This window comes from Prionailurus bengalensis, chromosome B1, assembly GCF_016509475.1.
Source record: "Prionailurus bengalensis isolate Pbe53 chromosome B1, Fcat_Pben_1.1_paternal_pri, whole genome shotgun sequence".
Taxonomy (NCBI): domain Eukaryota; kingdom Metazoa; phylum Chordata; class Mammalia; order Carnivora; family Felidae; genus Prionailurus; species Prionailurus bengalensis.
The window spans coordinates 155,830,267-155,852,268 of NC_057344.1; the positions used below are offsets into that span (position 1 = coordinate 155,830,267).

The 22,002-nt window shown below is 33.4% G+C and overlaps 1 protein-coding gene across 23 annotated transcripts in view; it reads right to left on the reverse strand.

Annotated features, from left to right (window-relative positions):
* Positions 1-22,002, reverse strand: part of ADGRL3 (adhesion G protein-coupled receptor L3) — an 827,855-nt gene that overhangs the window by 20,372 nt on the left and 785,481 nt on the right. For all 23 annotated transcript variants that reach the window (XM_043572585.1, XM_043572597.1, XM_043572586.1 and 20 more), the window contains 2 exons: positions 21,144-21,269; positions 13,674-13,770 (listed from right to left, as the gene is read on the reverse strand). In XM_043572585.1, coding sequence (XP_043428520.1) covers positions 13,674-13,770; positions 21,144-21,269 — 223 coding nt within the window. The remainder of the gene's footprint in view (positions 1-13,673; positions 13,771-21,143; positions 21,270-22,002) is intronic.

The window sequence follows — 22,002 nt, forward strand, 5'->3', positions numbered from 1 at the left end:
ATGATGAAAAAAAGCCCATGTGAAATCTATGGCATCTTTAATGTAACAAACTAACACAAGTCATTTTATCAATTATGAGCAGTTTTATAATTTGAGTAAATTTTTTACAAGTGCCAATTGTCTAATTCCTAATGTGATTTATTTCCTTCTAACACTATACCAGGTATATTTAAAGCAGGAAAAACACACTCATATAATTATTTGGAAATACAAATTGCTACTTGAATACTAGCTGCAGATAATATGACAAGAGGGGGAGGAAACTCAGCACAACCTACTGTGACTTAAAATAAAAAGCTCAAATTGGGTAAAAAAAAAGCTCAAGGTAAAAATCTCAAAGCAGTAATATAAGAATAGTTGTTTCTTAATTATCTGACACACTAAATCCTGGGTACAGTCTAGTCAAAACTGCCTATTTGCTGTCAGAAACAAGGGTTAGGTCTTTAATAAAACCTGGAAAAGGAATTAAGTTGAATTTCAATATATGTGAATCGTCAACAAAACTGTCAACAGAGAGCCAACCAAGAGATCTTTATTTCTAGTAAAAGCATGATACAAAGCAAAAAGGGATTTTCATATTCCATACTGAAAAACATAGGGATGTTTTTCTGACAATTATTTGAAAGTCAGATCCTAAACCTACCGAAAAACACGAAGTGTAAAATCATAGTCATTTTAAGAAGAGTCTTTTTTACTTTATTTATACCTGAAGATAGAGATAGACATAAAAGTTTTTGAATGAGTGAAATTTGAATGGGATAATAATGAGTACACCCTTTTCAAATGCACAGGTTTACCACAAAAGTGTTGTATTTTTTTTTCCTTATGAAAATAACATGGGTGTTTTGACACGGGCAGGCCTTGAACGACAGCACTGTCTAGGCCAGTTCAGTGTGATACACGTAATTGAGGCCTGAAAACTGAAGGTAGAGCTGCAGGCTTTGAAAGTGTGAAGTGAAAAAAAGATCTGAGAAAAGATGACAGTTGAATCCCACTTGAATCCATATCATATCATTCAGAAACATTTTCAAACGTTTCTTCTTGACAGCAGGCTAACCACAGTACGCTGAAAAGCTCTTAAAATAACTTGAATTGTCACTCTGCTCTGCCCCTCGCTTTTTTTTTTAAATGTACTTTCGTTCTTATTTGTCTTATTGGACAAGCAAAGGTGTATAATTCTAGACCCTGGTGTTCTAACGAACCGACTGAATATCCCATTCCTGAGAGTCTCATACCAACATGTCTAATTTTCAAATTCTTATTATTTATGAATATATAGGATGATAAATTTTTTGTTTGTTGTATTTCAATCAAACAGTTTCACCTGGATCATTCTTTCTTCTTTAATATGTTTTGTCCTCCATTCCATCCCCTCATGGTTCTCTCTCCCTTGATTCGACGTATTTTTTGTTTTATGAAGTCATTTCCATGACATGGACTGACTAATGCATATGAATTGGAGTTATAAATAGAGCAAAGTTACTACTGGATAATGCCTCTGTGCTTCTGTCTTCAGAACATAATTTTGGCCCATCACGGAGGCTTCATTTTGTTCAAGTAAAAAATAGCTTCACTAGTGACGGTATTTTCTAGAGTTATAATACTAACTCGAGTGTTAAACAAAGGGTCTTTTACCAGGAGATGGTATCTACTCAAGTTGTGACCCCCTTAAAATTGTATGTAAAATGGTTTAGGTGCATGTTTGTGAAGCCAGTTGGGCACCCACACATGACTGCTTTTCTTTCTGGTGAAAGGGTCCTATGGCTTTGATTTCCTTTTCAAAGAGCTAAGAAAACTGGCATAAAGAAAAAATAAAAAAGGTAAGTCTTTTTCTTTAGTGAGTTAACTTTATTTTAAAAATTTTTTAACGTTTATTTATTTTTGAGACAGAGAGAGACAGAGCATGAACAGGGGAGGGGCAGAGAGAGAGGGAGACACAGAATCTGAAACAGGCTCCAGGCTCTGAGCGGTCAGCACAGAGCCCGACGCGGGGCTTGAACTCACGGACTGTGAGATCATGACCTGAGCCGAAGTCAGACGTTTAACCGACCGAGCCACCCAGTCGCCCCTAGTGAGTTGACTTTAATATAAACAAGAAAACTGGAAAAAATGAATCAGAGGGACCCCCCACACATCTTATGTATGTAAGTATTACCCAATGAATTGCAGTATAACATAATGGAAGAAAGTTATAACTCAGAATTTAGAAGTGAATAAGGTTTTAACATTATCTAATCTACTACCATCATTTACTACATAAAGAAACAGGTCCAAAGACATTCATAATCTGTTCAAGGTCACACCTGACTCTGGTGATTTTATTTAAACATATTTAAGCAGTGATGTTTGAATATTTTTAGCATCCTCTCCCAAAATTATGTTTTTTTTAATGTTTATTTATTTTTGCAAGGGGTGGAGGGGCACAGAGAGGAGGACAGAGGATCCAAAGCAGGCTTTGTGCTAACAGGCTAACAGCAGCAAGCCCGATGTGGGACTTGAACTCACATACTGCGAGATCGTGACCTGAGACAAAGTCAGCTGTGCAACTGACTGAGCCATGCAGGTGCACCCCAAAAACATGTTTTGATAACATTTTATTAGGAGCCTTACAGGAGTGCATTACTTTTCTGTAATTGTCAATTATTTACTTTTCATATTCATGTGTTAATTTATATAACACAAAGAAACAAAAATGAAAGTAAATCGATAAAAGAGACCTTCACATCTATGGAAAACTGATTGAATAGGCATTGTCTATTTTAAGTATTTTGTTTCCTGTTTTTTCTTTTTCTGTGTAACAATGAAATATCAACATGCACACACAATCTACAGACAGTGCAAAAATGGTAAGTTCAACTTTAAAGGCTTATTTTATAAAATAGGAACAGCCATATAAATCAAGACCAAGTTGTTTATAATCATTAACAAAACTAAAAGAATCTGCATGCTATCCTTAAAAATTATATAAAGTAATTTTAAAAACCACAGAAACCATAGTTTTATATTTTGTACTGTTTTTATTCAAATAATTAATGAAATTACAAAGTGTCAAAGAAGAAATATTTTATTGAAAGCCAAGAAACCTTCATCATTTTTTTCTGAAGTCATAAATTGAAGAGCTGACATCTTGATTTATCACACTGTGCACTTTTAATAGCCAACAAGTTTGCTATTAAATTTTAATCAACCTGCCTATTAAATTTCTTTCAAATGGTTCGGAGATACCTCAGCTTTTTTTAATAGAAAATTCATTCACTGGGAATCTATTAACATGGACTTCAATGATATGTTTTCTCCAAAGTACAGATTTGGGTTATTGTTAGTTCAATACGAAATTAAATATTCTGAATGTAGAGGTGTTGTTCTATTGTAATATAGAAGTTCAAAGATTTAGATGTGGGAACCCTAGACATTACCTTGTCTATTTGTCTTTATTTTGCACTAGCTGACATTATATAGGTCTTCTTGTCCAGACGCATGGTTTTTTTCTACAATAAATACTTGGAAGTCAAGTTACTGGGCCATATATTGCTCACATTTCAATTTAGAACATATTGCCAAAATTCTGTCAAATGTATTTGTATCACTTTACACTTCCATGAGAAATTAAATTTCTCAGATTCTTACTAGGACTTAGTATTGTAAGCCTGATATTTTTGCCAATTTCATACAAGTATCACACGATATCTCATATTACTATTATGCTTTGCACTTTCCTGATTACCAAAGAGATGGGGTCATTTTTCATGTTTATTGTCCATAAGGGTCTCCCATTCTGTGAATTGCCCGTTCTTATCTTTGCCTGTATATATTGGTTTATAGACATTCTTTATACAATGTAGGCATAACATTTTGTGTGTTATATGTTGTTTACTCTTTCTCCCAATATCTTACTGTTATGAATACTGTTTACATTTTGAGGCAAGAACATTACTTTTTGTTATAGTTCATAATCTTTGTTATTTTGTTTTTAAGAACTCCTTCTTTAATCTAAAATCTAAAGTGTATACACATATACATATATATAGCTTTAAAGTTTAATTTTTTGTATTATATATTTATATTTTATATTATATAATATATATTGCATTACATATTATAATTATATATAATAATTTTACATAATTAGCTGAAAGCAAAGCTTCTCAAAGATCTTAGGTTTTCTGACAGCTCAAGACAAATATGGTAGAATTGGAACTTAGAATTCTTGGTGAATCTTGGCTGCACAACAGTGTAAGTGGTTAATCTGTAACGGAAATGATGAACCTATACTATTCAGTCATTCATCTCTAAAACTCATCCTTTGTAGTCAAAGGCATATCTTTCTGTGTGCTGTTAAATTGGGACGTGTTGAATACATTTGGACATTTTTGAATACATTCCATAGTACTGAAAACAAAAAATACTAAGCCTAAAGATAACCAGCTGAGTTTGCTTAACCACAGGCAAAATAGCGGTAAATTACAGTTCTTTTTAGTAAATCAAAGGCATTTAGCATAAGAGTATTTATCTTTGTCATTCACACTATATTTAATTCATTTTATCTACATCAGATTATCTCTTGATATCTGTTAATGGTATGTAGCCAATTCCACAGCTATATTTATTTGTAAATCACACACAGCTTGTGCATTTTCATTTAATAAAACACACTTCAGAAAAAAGGAAAATATAGTAACTACTTAATAATAGGAAATGATTTACCAATGTGAAAAAAATCTGACTTTTTGTATAATGCTCTGTACTATATTGACATACTTTCCTATATTGAACAAATTGTATAGCTTACATGCAGAAAGTCTATCCTGGCTAAAACTTGAATATTAAATTTTGAACCAACATTTTAAAAACATGTCTGAGAAAAGTAAATTCAAACAAGTTATCTATGAACAAAGAGATTCTTAATAACGTTCAGAGAAGGCCTATTTCATCATATAATCATAATTTTGTCCTTCTTAGAAATGAGGCTGTTTCAGGAAACTTACATTGTTTCCATTTGTCTACATCAAGATTAACTATCTTCTTTCAATCTGTGTATCCTCTCAAATCTTTCTTAATTCTCCAATGATTTTCCAGGGTTATAAATTACTTTCTATGAATGTGATGGGTAACTTATCTTAGTTTTTGAAGCACCCACATTCCTTATAATGATAAATTATGAAGAAAGACTATTAGGAAAATCATAGGAAAACCTATCAGATAAACACTTACTTTCAAATGACATGCAGTATATAAGGTTGAGCTATGTAAAGTGTATGCTTCTGTATGTAATGTAGTTCAATAAAATAGAAGCTATTTTAATCAGATACTACACAATTATTGGTAATGACAATTTAAGTACTATATCTTTCTTTTTTTCCTTTTTTTAGTGTTTTTTTTTTTTTGAGAGAGAGAGAGAAAGAGAAAAAAAACAAGTGGGGGATGGGCATATAGAGAAGAGACAGAGAATTCCAAGCAGGCTCTGTGCTGTCAGTGCAGAGTCCAATGTGGGGCTCAAACTCATGAACCATGAGATCATGACCTGAGTCAAAGTCAAGAGTCAGATCCTTAACTGACTAAGCCACCCAGGTGCCCCATAAGTATCTTTTTCTAATGAGGGCTCTCTTTGGCTAACCCTCTTCCACAATTTAATTTCTCATGTAATTGAATTAATCTCTAATTACTTTGAAAGTAGCATATATAAGTTAATACAATCTATTTCTTAGAAAAAATAATTTGAACAAGTAATGGCTTTGTTAATTAACTTTGGATGCTATAAACTACATTATATCATCAGAACCTTTATGTTTATAATCCAGTAGAAACATTTTTCCAGATGAGAGGTACAGTCAGGTTTTGTTTTTAAATTTTAACACATTCCATAGTTTTTGTGAAAACTGGAATTAGCACATAAAATAGTTTAATTTATACATCATCAGTGTCTTTTTGAAGTTAACTCAAACAGATTTTCTACTTGTTCTAGGCATTTTCACATTGTCCTGACAAAGGACAATATCAAATTCAGAAGTATAAATAGCTGGGGAAAGTTATATCTTTGGTTGGTTTTAATACTAAATCATTATAGGCAGAAGCTATTTACCTGATTTTTTAACAAAATTGTTCTCTGACCAAAATGTTCACTCATCCTTTTACTGAAACATAAAAAAATAAAGATAAAGGATTCTGCCAGTAAAATACCTTGAGGCCTTCCAGGAAAGAAAAGAATGATTATAAAAATCTTCTTGCAACCTAAATCCTAAAACTAGGACAATAATGCATAGCAAATCAGCATATTCCATACCAAATAGTTTTGGAAAGTATGGCCAACCCATTTCTCCATATATTTACAGTGTTTTAAAGCTTTTCTTTCACTAAATGAATAGGCTGAAACCACACTAAACAACTATACCTAGAGCAAAATAAAGTAGAAGGAAATCAATGGTACATGAAGGAAATTAAGAAATAAAGATGTTATAACTTGTGGTTTTAAGAATATCTTATTTCCATGTGAAGTGATAAAAATCACTTTGAAATACATTCTTGGAAAATATCTTTATTCTAATCTTAGCAAGCTTCATGAAAAACTGTCATAATAAGAAAAGAGTGAAAATTTTTGTTGTCATGAATAGGGTTTCATGCTCAGATAGATCTTGTTTGGGATCTAGATTTTGTCCTTTAGGAATCATTTCACAAACCTGGCTTCTTCATGGAAATAAAGACAATGGATGAATAATGAATAGTGTACAATAGGCAAATTTTTAGCTGTACACATTAAAAGAGAAATCCCAAGTTGATCAAAAACTATAAAGAGCCATACTGTGTTCTATCAGAAAAAAGAATACCAGCAATTTCAGAAGAGAAGTTGAGTATGTGTGTTTAGTTGTTCAAAATATATATTTTTTGAAAAATTATATCTTCAGCGACGAAACAACAGTAATATTTCAAAAATCAGTGGAAATGTTTTATAGTGTTACATTTAGAAACTATCAAGGTATGGTATTTCACCGCAGCTTGTTTGACTAATAGTAAAGAGGTAAGAGGGGGGCACGGGGATGGCCCAGTCAATTAAGCATCTGACTCTTGATTTTGGCTCAGGTCATGATCTCATGGTTCTTGAGTTTGAGCCCTGCGTTGGGCTCTGTGCTGACAGTGCTGAGCCTGCTTGGAATTTTCTCTCTTCCTCTCTCTCTGCCCCTTTCCCCTCTGTCATTCTCTCTCTCTCTCTCTCTCTCAAAATAAATAGATAAGCTTTAAAAGAAATAAAGAGATAAGAGATCGTGCGAACTATATATAAGGCAGTCAGATAATAAACCATAATAAAAAAGAATCTACACAGAGAATTCTCTTTGTGAAGGGATCTATAAAAGCTACAATAATAATAATAATAGTAGTAGTTGTAATAGTAGTAAAATACAAACCATTTTTGCTACTGTAGAGTTGATTGTGAGAGGCTGGATGGCTACGATTGAAATGATTTACATCAAAGAGACAAATTTAAAAGCAAAGCATAAGAAGGACTCACTGGACAAGCATTTTAAAAGTCTTCTTTTTCAGTTCCTACCAACAATTTATAGCAAGAATATTTGCCCCAATTGTGTAGAAATCAATATTTAATATGCTTAATTTTGTAATGGAGAATTTATTCTGAAAGTTATTTGGTCTCCTTGAGTTCGGAATCAAGATACTAATAGCATTGTTTACTTATCTATTTGACATAGCATTTCACTTTTACAACCTGTAACTATTTTACTTTTGTGTTATTAAACTGATTTTCCTAACACAGAAGATTTCCTTATTTTTTGTACATTTTCTGATTATGTCTTTATTGATGACATGTATAAAAGAAAGGAATTAACACAGGAAGCAATGTTGCCTCATTTACAAATGAAGAATGTAAATGTCAAAAAATACTAGATATAAATGTAATGTGAATTTCATATGAAAACTTTATCCATGTCATATATACTTATATTTGTACTCATAATATCATAATGCTTATTCATAACAAAAAGTAATTTGTTATACAGGTTCTACTCTGATTTCTTAGCTATGCACATCATTTGACTCTTTTGCAAATTCCTCAAATAGATGTCAAGTTATAGCAGGATCTGGTTAATGTTTACAAACAATTTTATAATCCTTCAAAGCATCAAGGCTTTTGAGAAATATGACAAATTTTATGCATATAAGCCAAATTTTATTTACTGACATTAATAAAGTGCAGTGAATGAGTATGAGGGTTTCACCCTAGTACGCTTTAATTTATAGAAATCATTAATTGCTGTGAAACACCACTTACACATCTTCATTTGCATTTTTCTTTAAAAACACAAAAGCAAAACAAGTTGAAAAGCCGGAATATTAACGAGGTGACAGGTGATTTATTGTGAAGTTTCTTCTGCCTCAGTGACCAACCTCCCGGGAAAGACAATACAGGCTCTGAGAAGACATGAGTTTTAAAATGGGAATGAGTCACATCCCTGCTCTGCTACACCACTGGTTATTTAGCAGGACTGTTTGAATTGAACTAGTGTTCTCTAAACTTCTGAAGGGCAGGATGGGGCTTGGAGGAAAGAGAAGACAGTGTTTGCTTATTTTATTATCTAAGGTAGGGAGAAGAAATATTTTACCTTTATTGCTTCAATGCTAAAATATGGTTACAAATCAAAAGTGGAAAGCACAACTAGGCAGATGTAATGTGCATTTAACTTCTAATTTAGAATAGACAATTCAGTGTTATTAGTTTATCTCTTTTTTTTAGCCTCAAGGGTAGCACCACTTTAGATAAATTATTATTTCTTTTACTTGGCATTCAGGTAACTACTGTATTCCGACTACCTATTACTAGAAAAAAAAGGGGAAAGAAAACCTTCAGTAGTGAATGATGAATTTTAATATCTAATTATCTCAGAGCACTGACAAGGATCAGTTTTCATTTGTTAGAAGATATAAGTGAACTTCTGAAAAAAATAATGATAATAGTACTTGTGTTCCAGGCACTGTAGTAAGGAATTAACATATGTAAACTCACTTGGTCCTGTCAAGGTCCCTGTGAAGAGGGTGCTATTTATATCCTTATTGCATAGACACTGAGAAAATAAGCAATTTACCAAACATCACCGGATTGAAACTCCATTCTCAAAACTACTATGAAAACTACAATGAGTAAGTCAACAATTTGCAAATGTCTATTTGATGATGCTTTCCCCCTTTGTATCAACAATGTCCCTAACAGGTGATGCCTTTCAGGAGGTCGTTGTGCCACTGAGAGCCAAGATTTACCCCTAAAATTGATGAAAAGATCGTCGTAGGCCATCATAATTGTACTGATTACATAAATTTACTGAGAATGCATGTGTAGATTAATATGAATCTGAACCTTGAATGGAGAATCCCATCAACATTAATAAATAAGTGCTGGACATCTACAAAAGAGACAGTTTTCAGTCATACAACACATAGATTTGGCTTAAATAAATCTAGCTTTACCAGTCAGATCTCCATGTCTAAAAATCTAAATTGCATTAATTTCTGTGGGAGGTTGATAAGACAGAGGGTGGGAGGTAGGGGGAAATAAAAATCCACCTTTGCTAGTCAAGCTATTGTTTCAAAAGAAGAAATGCCTTTTTGCTAATCCTGCCACTACAATGGGTTACATTTTTGTAATAACTCCACAGCTGAGGAGGGGTGGGCATGGGACACTTGTCATAATTCATACAACATCATATTGGTAGCAGCTATCTAGCAAAACTAGATTTTAAACTGAAATTTCTGATGTCAACTCAACTAATGAAATAAAAAGAAAATGGGAAATGCAATTATATTATTCACAATGAGATAAAGCCTAATAAAATCTAATTTCAGAAAATACCCCAATTTCTATACAGATGTATAAAAAGAGAGGAAATGTTTAACCATTAACTGAACTAGCAGAGCAATTTCTCAGAAATGCTTCATTTTATGATTAAACTCAAGTTTCAGAGGCATTGATGGTCTAACTCATTCAGGGCAAGGTTTGGCCAGTAGAGATTGTGGGTAGGAGATATGAGTAGAAGATTACTCTAGCTACATATTGTTTCTATCACTACTGGGAAGTTGGAGCTACTGGAAAGTTGGGTGAGATTTCTAATACACCTGGGGGAGGCTCAGGGATTGAGGCCTGACTTCAAGATATGAACGAATAGTAAATATTTAAATGAACAAATAAATGAACCCTCCTGTGGCATTTGTAAAATCTTGAGTTTGGATCAGAGTTAAACTTCTTTAAAACTTTTTATACTCAACTACCACATTAATGCTCTTGAAAGCTCCTTCAAACTGTGTAGGCAGTGGCATCAGGGAAATTAACTTGATAGTTGCCCTGGGGTACCGGCCTCAAGGAATTCTTAATTTATGAGTGAGTAGCATTGTAGCAAACAAGCCAGAAGCAGAAAATATATCTTAAAACGCACAGGGAACCTTTGCAAAAACCCCTTCATGAGTATACATATTCAAAGGACAAATGTAATGGAAGGTTTTAAAGAGATGAGGTGACCAAATAACAAAATTCCAAAGAGAATATATAAGAATGATTACATGAACTGAAAATTATCCATAAATCTTCCAAGGTTTTGCATGATTCTAAGGAATAAAATCCCAATGGTAATCAAGTTGATCACACTGGAAAATCTAGGCAGGTAATCTGATACATAGGATATAACAAGTTGGTGCAAGAACAGAATATTAAAGATGGTTTGAAAAAATAAAAACCCTTGAGAAAGAGTTCTGTACTGCATGGTTGATGTTTTACTCTTAATGGATCCCAAAGATGATAATGATGAATTCCTGTTTGGAAGAATAGATGGTAAGACATACAGAATTATAAAATAATTATTCTTTTGATGAATTGAGCAGTGGTATGAATACAAAAGAAAACCTAAAGTAAAAAAATAGGACTAGCTTTTAGACAACTTCTTGTAGTCTTCAAGGGCCAGAACTGTTCTAAAGACAAAAATAAGAAATTTAATATAACTGACTTGGAAAGAAAGGAAAATGGGGTTTAAATTAACAAAAAATTGCCAGCTGGTAAGAAACTAAGAATGAATGGGAAGTTAGAATATATGAAGATGCAAAGATGCAGTGCCTAGAACTTTTATTTAATAGAGAATATAATCTTTCGATTAAATAATGGTGAACAATTATGTTGCTGAGGTGGCTGAAGGGTTTATCTGGAAAGGTGAATCTTGGATTCCACCTACCTAAATATGATACACACGCCTGAATGCAGGGAAGATAGGACCCTGGGAAATAAGACAAGATTAAAGAAGGAGGTTAAAGATGATCTTCAGAGATATACTATGAAGAAATAACATTTTAAAGTACTCCAGGCATCTAAGACAAAAAAAAATGAGATGAGAATAAAATGAGTTTCTGACTTGGGGGAATGGGGAATTAATGTGGGAAATCAAGAAGATCACTCTGATGTCTACCACCATTAAAGTCACTGAGTGAGAGGAAGAATATATATCCTGAAGGAAGAGATCACTGGCTGGACACACTTCAAATTATAAATTCAATTTAACCCCCTCCCCAAAGTCAACATTAGAATAACTTATTGGGTGTCACAAGAAATTTTATACCATTCTTCAAGAGTAACTTTAAGAAATACTTTTAAAACTAAAGATTTTGCAACCAGATTTAAACATATGATCGGTCAGTATAAAATATTATTTCCTTTAAATATACTTCAAACTGACCCAGTCATCCACATAATTACATATTCCAAGTTGATGAAATTCGTTAGAAGGGACTAAAAAGGTACAGAATGTTATTTGTGATTGACCTGAAAATCAAGGTCATGAAAACATGTCCATTTAAAACAATTTTTAGTAAAGTCACATACCTTACAATCTTTATATAAATTTAGATCATAATGCTAGACAACATAATAATTTTACATATTTTAACCATCTTCGCGGTAGGCAAATAAACAGTACATCATTAGAATACATGATCTCATCTTTTGTTGAAACAACAATTGTTCTATGGTTACTGTGATCATTAGATGCAAGATACTTCTAATAATAAATCCTATTCATAAGGGTAGCTTTCTTTCTAGTAACATACTGTAAATTTTCCATCTGTGGGATTAGGCAATAAACAAAGTCTGCCACTATGAAAGCAAATTAGTTCCTAAATGTTGAAGGCATCTGTAAGTAATCTGCATTGTATGATTTGAAAGTATGTCTTAAGTTAGAGTATTCATATTAAAATAAATTTTCACAAACTAACCATTAAAATAAAACTTGAAAAAGAATATTTAGATGATAATATGTAAATCAAAATCTAGCAAATAAAAACAGATTAATAAAGAAACAAAATACAAAAAGGTATTTTTTGGAGGAATAATTGCACTCACTATTCCTACTCAGGCAGAAGTGACAGAGAAAATGTAATATCATTATTAGGTTATAGTTGTTATATCACTGCCCCAAATAACATATTAAGATTACATATAACATGGGTCCCTGTATCAGGTTCAACTTGGACACTATTAGTCCCAACTTCTTTTATGTAAATAAGATGCAAATTAATTGAGTAAAAGTAATTAAGAGCCACACCAGGATCTAAATTTTTCTGAATCATAACCATGATTGTTAATTGTTTGTTTCTAAGTAGCATTTAATGTAACAAAAAGCTAACGGAAGCAGGTTTAAAACCAACTAATAATCCTAGTCCGGGGATAAGGAAAAAAACAATGTTGTACTCAATATATGTGAACTCAATATATACTTAATATATGTATCAAAAATATCTGTTAGGACACTGGAATAGGCTTATGCAAATTCCACCTTTCCAGATAAAACTATACTCTAAGTATTCCCCAGCAATGTCTACAGTGTCCTCTAGCTCTAGACAAACATAGCATTTACTCATTTTGACTGGAGTTGATTTAATTTTAATCACCCCCGCCCCCAACACACACATACACTGAATAAGAGGGAGGGAAGGAGGGAAAGAAGGAGTCGGAAAGACAGAGAAGAATAAAAAAAAATCAACTACAAACAAAATAGTAGCTTAAGGAAACTTCACTTTCAAAGTCTAAATTGATGCCCTAGGCACATGATAACCAGAAGCGCACACACACACACACACACACACACACAAATCATAATATATGTATATATATATTTTTCTCTTAGATCTTTAAATATGCTGGATAATTTTGTAGATACTAAGATCAGATGCGATTTTTACCCCAAATATACAGGTTGTCTCAAATATGTATTAGACAGTATATTTTTACTTCCACAAAGACTATGAAATTGCTCTATGCCTGGGACAATGTGGAACTCTATGATGCTTAGCAGACTATATAGCCACATAATTGCCCATTTTCACTGCTTCCAATGAGGCCTGACAGCTCACCAGTTTATTAAAGTGGCAGATGACTAGAAAAGGAAAGTTCTCATTTTCTAACTTCCTTTCAGAAAAGATTTCCTGAAAACTCAAGATTCAAAAAACAAAAGGCTTATGAATAATGGAACACACTGTTACACTCAGCCAGGTTTTATATCTTTGCAATATTCCTATCACTTGGAACAAGGTCCAGAAGTTCCGAAAAGAAAAAAAAAAGAAAAAAAAAAACCAATGCATTTAAGAACTTCATAAAGTAATCAGAAATGTACTAAATAGGAAAAATCATTTCTACTTACCTCTGTTGAGTGACGCTGAACTGTTTATGTCTCCAGTAATGAAGGAAGACTCCGACTGCTTTCGGACCGTGTCATTCCACATTCTACGAATTCGGCTCTGGATGGGGTAAAGGCACAAAAGGAAATGAACTCACCAGGCAGTGAAGTTTCACACAAATCGTTCTGTTTCTTTCTGTCGTAGTTATACGAGACCTTTGGTCCGGCATCTGGCAAATGTGTAACTTTTACATGCTTGCAGTATGGTAGCATAAGAATATCAGAAACTAAATTAATGACAATAATCGGTTCTCATTAAGTGTATTCCGAAATGCTTATACCAAAAATAATTGTAACTGAAAAAGCAATAAATATAATGTACTATACCAATTGAAACATGTTGAAGGTATATGGAAGTGTCCTCTAGACAGTTAGAATTTTAATAATTTCAGTTTCCAGAGTGAAACAATTATTTTCATTGTAACTTTTATGGGAATGGATATTTAAATATGTATTAAATTGTCAGTTTTATTAACAAAAGATTTAGTTCAAGAATTCAGGAACTTGCAAGAAAGAAAAAGTTAGTAAGAAAAGAATAGAGTATTATTAAAATGCGACTAAACTCAATATTTTCCATAAATTTTGTAAGATCAGTGTAATTTCACAGGTTATATATGATTTTGACTTTTCCTTCTCTCAAAGGAGATAAAGGAAGTCAGTTCACCCTATTCATTTCTTCACAGTAGGTAATTTATAGAGAACTGAAAATTCTTACATCATTATTTATATTCTCAAATTCAGTTTTCTAAGTGCCAGATAAATGAAGCAGTGTAATATTTGTCTATTATTGGGAGGTGGATTTTTTTCTACTTTATTGTTTTGCTATTTTATTGAGTTAGGGATCAAAAAAGTATTAATCCTGTGATGAGGAAACAAAATATTTTCAGTTTTTCCAAGGATGAATAGTTTTAAGAACTATTACTCCTAGTCATGGTAGTGGTAAAACCAAGCTCACAAATGGGTTATGTTCTGAATATATTTGAACACCGTGAATAAGAGGAGTACCTAAACTTAAAATATTAGACAATTGGTTTTATAAATCTTGGGGCATTTCTACATTGTGTATATTGTTTTATAGGTCAGCAACCACACACAAAGAAACACACATAGACACCACACACACACACACACACACACACACACAGAACAAAACTAGTAAATAAAAGAATAAGAGAGGTGCCTGAGTGGCTCACTGAGTAGAGCACTTGACTCTTGATTTCAAGGTCATGAGTTCAAGCTCATGCCTACTTAGAGAGAGAGAGAGAGAGAGAGAGAGAGAGAAAGAAAGAAAGAAAGAAAGAAAGAAAAAGAAAGAAAGAAAGGAAGAAAGAAAGAAAAGAATAAGAAAACTGGTGCAGGATTATAGATCCTCAGCACTTAAACACTTTCTATTGAAACATACTTAAAAACTTCAAACTGAAATACTGGGGACAATTCTCTCACATTTGTTTCTATTTGTCATTTAATTAATTAAAAATATTCATTAGGGGGCACCTGGGTGGCTCAGTCAGTTGGGCGGCAAACTACGGCTCAGGTCATGATCTTGTGAGTTAGAGTCCCACATTGGGCTCTGTGCTGAAAGCTCAGAGCCTGGAGCCTGCTTCCTATTCTGTGTCTCCCTCTCTCTCTGCCATTTTCCCGCTTGCTTTATGTCTCTCTCCCCCCCCCCCCCCAATAATAAACAATAAAAAAATTAAAAATATTAACTACCCTCTACTGCATACCAAATGCTACTCCAGAAAATACAAAGGGAAAAGGCAAACAAAAAATATCTTTATCTTTGTGGAACTACTAGGTTAGTAAGTGATAGATATAACAAATTACCAGAAAAATAAATGCCAAAGTAAACAATGTGCCCACAAATCTCCACAGAACCATTAATTATTATAGCTGAAGACTACAAACCCGAATGACTGTCAGTGGTAGAATGGATGTATAGAACGATACAGAATAAGAAAAACAGAAAATCAACATAGCTTCCTGCAGCAACATAGATGTCTGAGGAAAGGAAGAAAATAGAAGAGAATATGTGCTGGATGATGTCCTGTGAATAAGTATCACACACATGCAAAACAAAATACGTGAAAAATTAAGATGGTGGATATGTTTGAGGTGAATGATGGAGAAGGTCCAAAGGGTTTCTGAGGCACTCCCAACATTCTAATATTTAACCTGGGGAGAGGTACTAAATCACTGTGCATACACTTATCTTTTGTATACTTTTGTTAATGTTTGTTATACTACATAATTAAACAAAATGTTTCAGTGCACATGAAAGGACACATCCTTGGCTGGGAAGTCTGTGAGCACTGCACTGAAGAAGTGATTTCTTAACAGATTTGATGAAGTTATGATTGTTGTTAGGCGACATTTGTATGAGCTACCCCATTATCTCAGCTTCTGTTAGTCTCCCCAACCTGAGTCCCCACACTGGTTCTCTTGCCATTCCTTAACAAGCTAAGTATGCTTCTGCCTCAGGCTTGGTACAATTGCTTCCTCGGCCTGAAGTGTTCTTCCCCCAGATACACGTATGGATAACTCCTTCTTCTCTTTAAATTTTTGCTCAAATATTTTCTCCTTGAACGGACCTAACTTGATCATCCTATTTAGAATTGTATTCCACCCACCTAGCCCTGCTTTCCCCCCATAGTCATTATTATGTTATACAACATGACCTATAACTACAATGTATTTATTTCTTATATTTATATGTAATGTCCAATATTTAACATCTAATGTCTGAATTAGATCTGAGACTATCAAAAAACAGAAATTGTGTCTTTTTTGTTTATTGATGTATCACCACCCTGAAATACTATGTGGTACAAGAAAAAGATTATATGTATGTATATGTAAAACATGTATTTATATGTAAAATATGTATTTTAATTAATTCTATGGAATTAGAATTAGAACCTAGAATTCTAGGTTATATACTATGTGTTTTTCATTTATTCACTCACTGAAATCACACAAGAGTTCCTTGAGGCAAATACTCTTTGTGATTAGGAAATTGAGGTTCAGAATTTAATTAGCATGTCTAATGTCACAGGTGTAATAAATGATAAAACCAACATTTGAATCCATTCAACTGGCTCCTGATCTAGGAGAAAAAGGTGAAATATTGCAGGCAGAGGAAAAGTATACATTATATAGCACAGAGACAACACTTAAATGTTTATGGAATGAACTAGGATAATGTGGGGGTGAAAAGAGCAAGTCACAGAAGACAACATATAGTAATATACCACTTAGAAAAAAGATTTTAAACAGTAACACCAAACATCTTTTTTGGAGGGGGAGAAACTATTAGAATACATCAAGGAAATGAAGAACAGAAGTCTTCTCTGGTTGGAGGCACAGGAACTAATTCAAAAGAGGTTTCAAGAAGGCAACATATATGGAAAATGTTCAATTTCTGAGTTGGATGTTCATAGATATTCATTTTATTACGATGCTTCATAATTTAATAGACATTACATACACGGTTTATGTTTCAAATTCATGTGATAAATATAAATATACCTAAAAAGTCAAAACAAATAGAAAACAAATGACAGATTAAAGAAAGGTCAAAGATGAAGGATAATACCTTAGTCCATAGTTTTTATAAACACATACAAACACAAACCAATTCTATACATATGGCTGTGAATATCTGTTTGTGTGATTTGGGTACTACAGAGCTTTTGTAAGTGTTTATTAGCAACATGTAGGTAGGGGGAGCAACAGGTAGAGAGGGCTTTCACTTTTTAGTCTTGCCAGTCAATGCCCCTCCACTACCTACATGGAAGCCACGTGATCTTTGTCATACGTGGATGGTCTCCTGCCACTTCCTGTTCTAAATCATCTCATTGGCTTTCTAAAGTATTCAAAATAAAATCTAAATTTTCATACTCTTACAAACAATTACTGATCCATGTCTAGCCTTCTCCTTTGACTTATCTCCTATTCACTTTCACCCAATTTAGTCAATGACATTCTTTCCATTCCTGAGTTTGCTTGTCTCCTCTACCTTAAGGGCTTTGCATTAGATGTTCTCTCACCTGGAATTCTCTTCCCCTGAATTTCCTTCCTGTCATTCAGAATCTTGGTGTCAATATCATCCTCCAAAATAGTCTTTTTCCAGCACTTAATCCAAGTAGCCACCTGGAATTTCTGTATCAAATCACCATACTTGGCTCTCTACCAGCTTTTATAATCTGGTATTTTCTGTTGGTTTATTTTTAAATAAGTTTTCTATCTTCCACAATTAGAATGAAAGCTCTAGATCACAGGGGAAGGTATTTGTCTTTTAGCCACTGTAACTTGAGAGCTTAGAAGATTGTCCTGCCATTAAATACAGGGCATTCAATATTTTTTAGTAAAAAAATTATATATATATATATATATATATATATATATATATATAGGGATTGCTATTTTACAAGTTTTCTGACATGGATAAGGCATCCGTAGTCCCAAGATTTTACCTAAATATCAATGAGTAGTTTAGACTATGGAAGGTCATAGTTTATATGAAATACATTTATCATTTTTACTTGAAAAGATGATTTAAATAACTATTACTTTATGTAGGGTTGGATGGTCAGTTAATCAGAATTAGTATTATAGTCAGCATAAGGAAACAATGTAAGGTTTTTTTCTTTTGGAGGACTAGAATTGTGATATTAGAAATATAATAGTGAAGAAAAAATATGATACAGCTTTGAAATATATATCTGATTTTCTATTCTGTAATAATGACACTAATAAGGGATAGCTGCTCCGATTTATTGAGTACTCACAATTTAAGTGTTTTGAATACATTACCTCAATCTTCCTAACAACGTAACAAATAAGTATTATTACTACCACTGTATAGATGAAAAAACTGAGGGTCAGTGACATTAGTAACTTGTTTTTGGTCATGGATGATACATGCCAAGGCGAGACTTCTAACCATGGGCTACCACACAGCAAATTTATGGTTATTCTGTTAACTTGCATTGCTCTTTGACCTTAAAAGTATTGCTAAACATTACATAACTCTGTTGTAACATAATACGTGAAACTTTCAAGTTGGATTGTTTCATTAGTGACATTTGTCAAATGTCACAAGATGGTGGCTGATGAACTGAGTTATATGAAAAGCATGTAGGAACTAATCAAGCTAGATGGCACACAGGATCTAAGCAATGTCAATTTCAAAGTTGTGGAAAAGATTATTACAAAAAGGGAGGTAAGGATTATTGGTGTGAAAGTAAAGGTGTGGAGAAGAGCCTCATGCTAGAAGCATCATCCACGTGTACCCCTAAAATTATGTGAGACCTCAGATTATTAAACGTTTATTTATTTATTTTGATAGAGACAGAGAGGGAGTCGGTGGGGGAGGGGCAGAGAGAGAGAGAGAGAGAGAGAGAGAGGTAGAGAGAGAGAGAATCCCAAGCAAGCTCCACACTGACAGCACGGATAGAGCCCAATGCAGTGCTTGATTTCACAAACCATGAGATCACGACCTGAGCCAAAATAAAGAGTTGGACGCTTAACCGACTGAGCCACCCAAGTGCCGGGAGACTTCAGATTTCTAATTGGCTGATGTATTTAGTAGTCCTACACTCAGAAATCTCAGCCCACCTAAATTGATACATCTGTTTCCCCCAAATTTGCAACTTTGTAACCTCAGTAAGGTATAGAAATAAAAAAAAATTCAAACTGTTAATGATTGTGTATTATATGTAGGGAGAGGCTTCACGATCATTATGATAATTTGTGGTTATTAATTTAAGTGTTAATAGTTGGGTAGGTTTGACAGTTACACGTTACTTTTAAATGTTTAGTTACAAATGTTAGATTGATATTAAATATGTGGTTTTACTCATAAAAGAGAACTCCATCAGTTTGAAGAAAGTATTTCTTTATGAAAATATTGTGCATTATCTTTCATTTATAAGTAAGAGTCATTCCAGTGCTACTTAGGTGTACATAATTGTCCGATCTGACATATGAATCAGACATATTAAATTTGTAAATGATATTTAAAGGTCAATGATACTTAATTTTCTTTATTTTTTAATGTTTATTTCTTTTGAGAGAGAGGAAGAGAGAAAGCATAAGTGGGAGAGGGGCAGAAAGAGTGGGAGAGAGAATCCCAAGCAGGCTCTGTGCTGTTAGCACAGAGCCCAACATGGGGCTCAATCTCAGGAACTGTGAAATCATGAGCTGAGTTGAAATCAAGATTGGGACGCTTAACTGACTGAGCCACCCAGGCAGTCCAAGGATATTTAATTTTCTAAGCACAAAAATGGAGTTGTTGGTAAATTTAATCTGTTAAGTTTACAAGACAATCAAGCATTAAACAAAGAACAACTAAAGCGATCTTTCTTATTTCATATAAAATTACCAAATTTACAAAAAAATGAAGATCCACAGGTTGAGCTGAAAGGGTTAAGAAAAACTAAGTTCCTGATTTACAACTTTATCAATTTAAATTTAAGCCTTCTTTAGAAAAAAAAAATAAATTGACAACCCTGAAAACATGATTGCTTTTCCCACTGGATCAGGAAATCTCCAAAATAGTAGTCTGCTAGTCTGAGCTCAAACTTACCCATGGCCCACATAATCTTGGCATTTATTTTATTTTTTTATTTTTATCATTTTATTTAGTTAGGCTACATGCCCAGTGTGGGACTTGAACTCACAATCCTGTGATCAAGAGTTTCATGCTTTACTGACTGAGCCAGCAAAGCACCCCAATCCTGTCTTATTTGATTGGCTCATTTTAGCATCCTGGAGTTGCTGAAATTTCTATATAATAATCTTTGGACTCAAATTGTGGCATGGGAAAAATGTCAGTCAGGTTACTCAAAAGTTTACAGCTTCCCAGGTGACAGTCAATGCAGCTGCTACCTGGAGTGCTGGAGGGCCAAGGGCAACAGGTAGACCAGTTAAGCCAATGCTGCTGTTAATGTATCCTTCACAGCTTTGAACTGTATTCAACTTATCCACATGATAAATACAATATGAATTAGGGCTGTTTTTACTAAACATACCATTTAATAAGTACATATTTTCAGTATGTGATAGAGAATTACTCTCCTGGTTAAAAGAGGTAATTCACTTAAGAATCATATATATAAAATGTCCCTTTCTTAGAATTTTGGGGAAAGTGCCAAATTCCTTTCCTCACCATCTATATTCATTCAACTAGGAATAATCTAAAATCATTAATTATCATGCAAACTGAGACCCTAAGTTTCATAATTTTATTGCAATGTGGCTTCTTAAATTTTTGTCATAATTGTTCTTGTGAGACACTAAAACAAGAGCAACAGCAACAACAACAAACTGGATGTATTAAACACTTGGGATAGAAGATAGTTCTGATCGAGGACAGCAACGTGTAACAGAATATAGGTAAGAGATATCTCATTTTAATTAACAAATGCTAGTTACCTGTGAGCCCGTGGAGTAGCGTCCAGGAGTTCGAGAACCAGATGTTTTCCCTGAGCCAATGGAACTCTCTGTACTTTTGCCACTACAACAATGCGTCCGCAGGCATTTCCCATACTCTTTTCGTACCTAGTCAATTAAACATTAACTTCTGTTAGCAAGTAATTCATTTCAGCTGGGAACTGTGGTATAAAATGTATGTTTTATTTTTAGATAATTAATATAATTATTTCCTTGCCCTTTCAGATACAAGAAAGTCTGTTCAGCATATATTTTCCAATATAAAATGATACTCAAGTCATCAAGCTTGAAATTTTGCATAACTAGAGCCTTTTAAAACATGCACTCATGCACACGCACATGCCCAATCATGCCATAATGATACTACCTCTTAGTTCGAAGAATAAAAATGTAAGACTTTTTACTACCCTATTTTTAGCTTCATAAATTTGATTTGAAGTAGCCTATTGGTGCAATTGTTCTTTAAAGAGAAACTGAATGAAAAAGCTACAGAGAGAAGAGGGGAGGGAGAGAGGGAGAGAGGAAAGGAATGTCTAAACACAGGAGAAAGGAATTTCCTTGTTTCTTTCATTTCTCTTAAAAGAGGTCAAATTTATAAACTTTAGAATATAAAATTCAAAATAATTTAAATTTAATGCCCTCATAATAGTTCTCCTGAATAATTACAGTTCGCTCCTCTTTACTAAATTCTTAATCCTGCTTGTAGTATAAAATCATAGGAAAAACAGGAGATAAACATTTTTTAGTGGATGTTTTCCAGCAGGAAGACCTATCAACAGTTTCTGGGAAAACTTTTATCATGTTTAAAATTTTTATTACTGCCTATTTAATTAAACAAGAC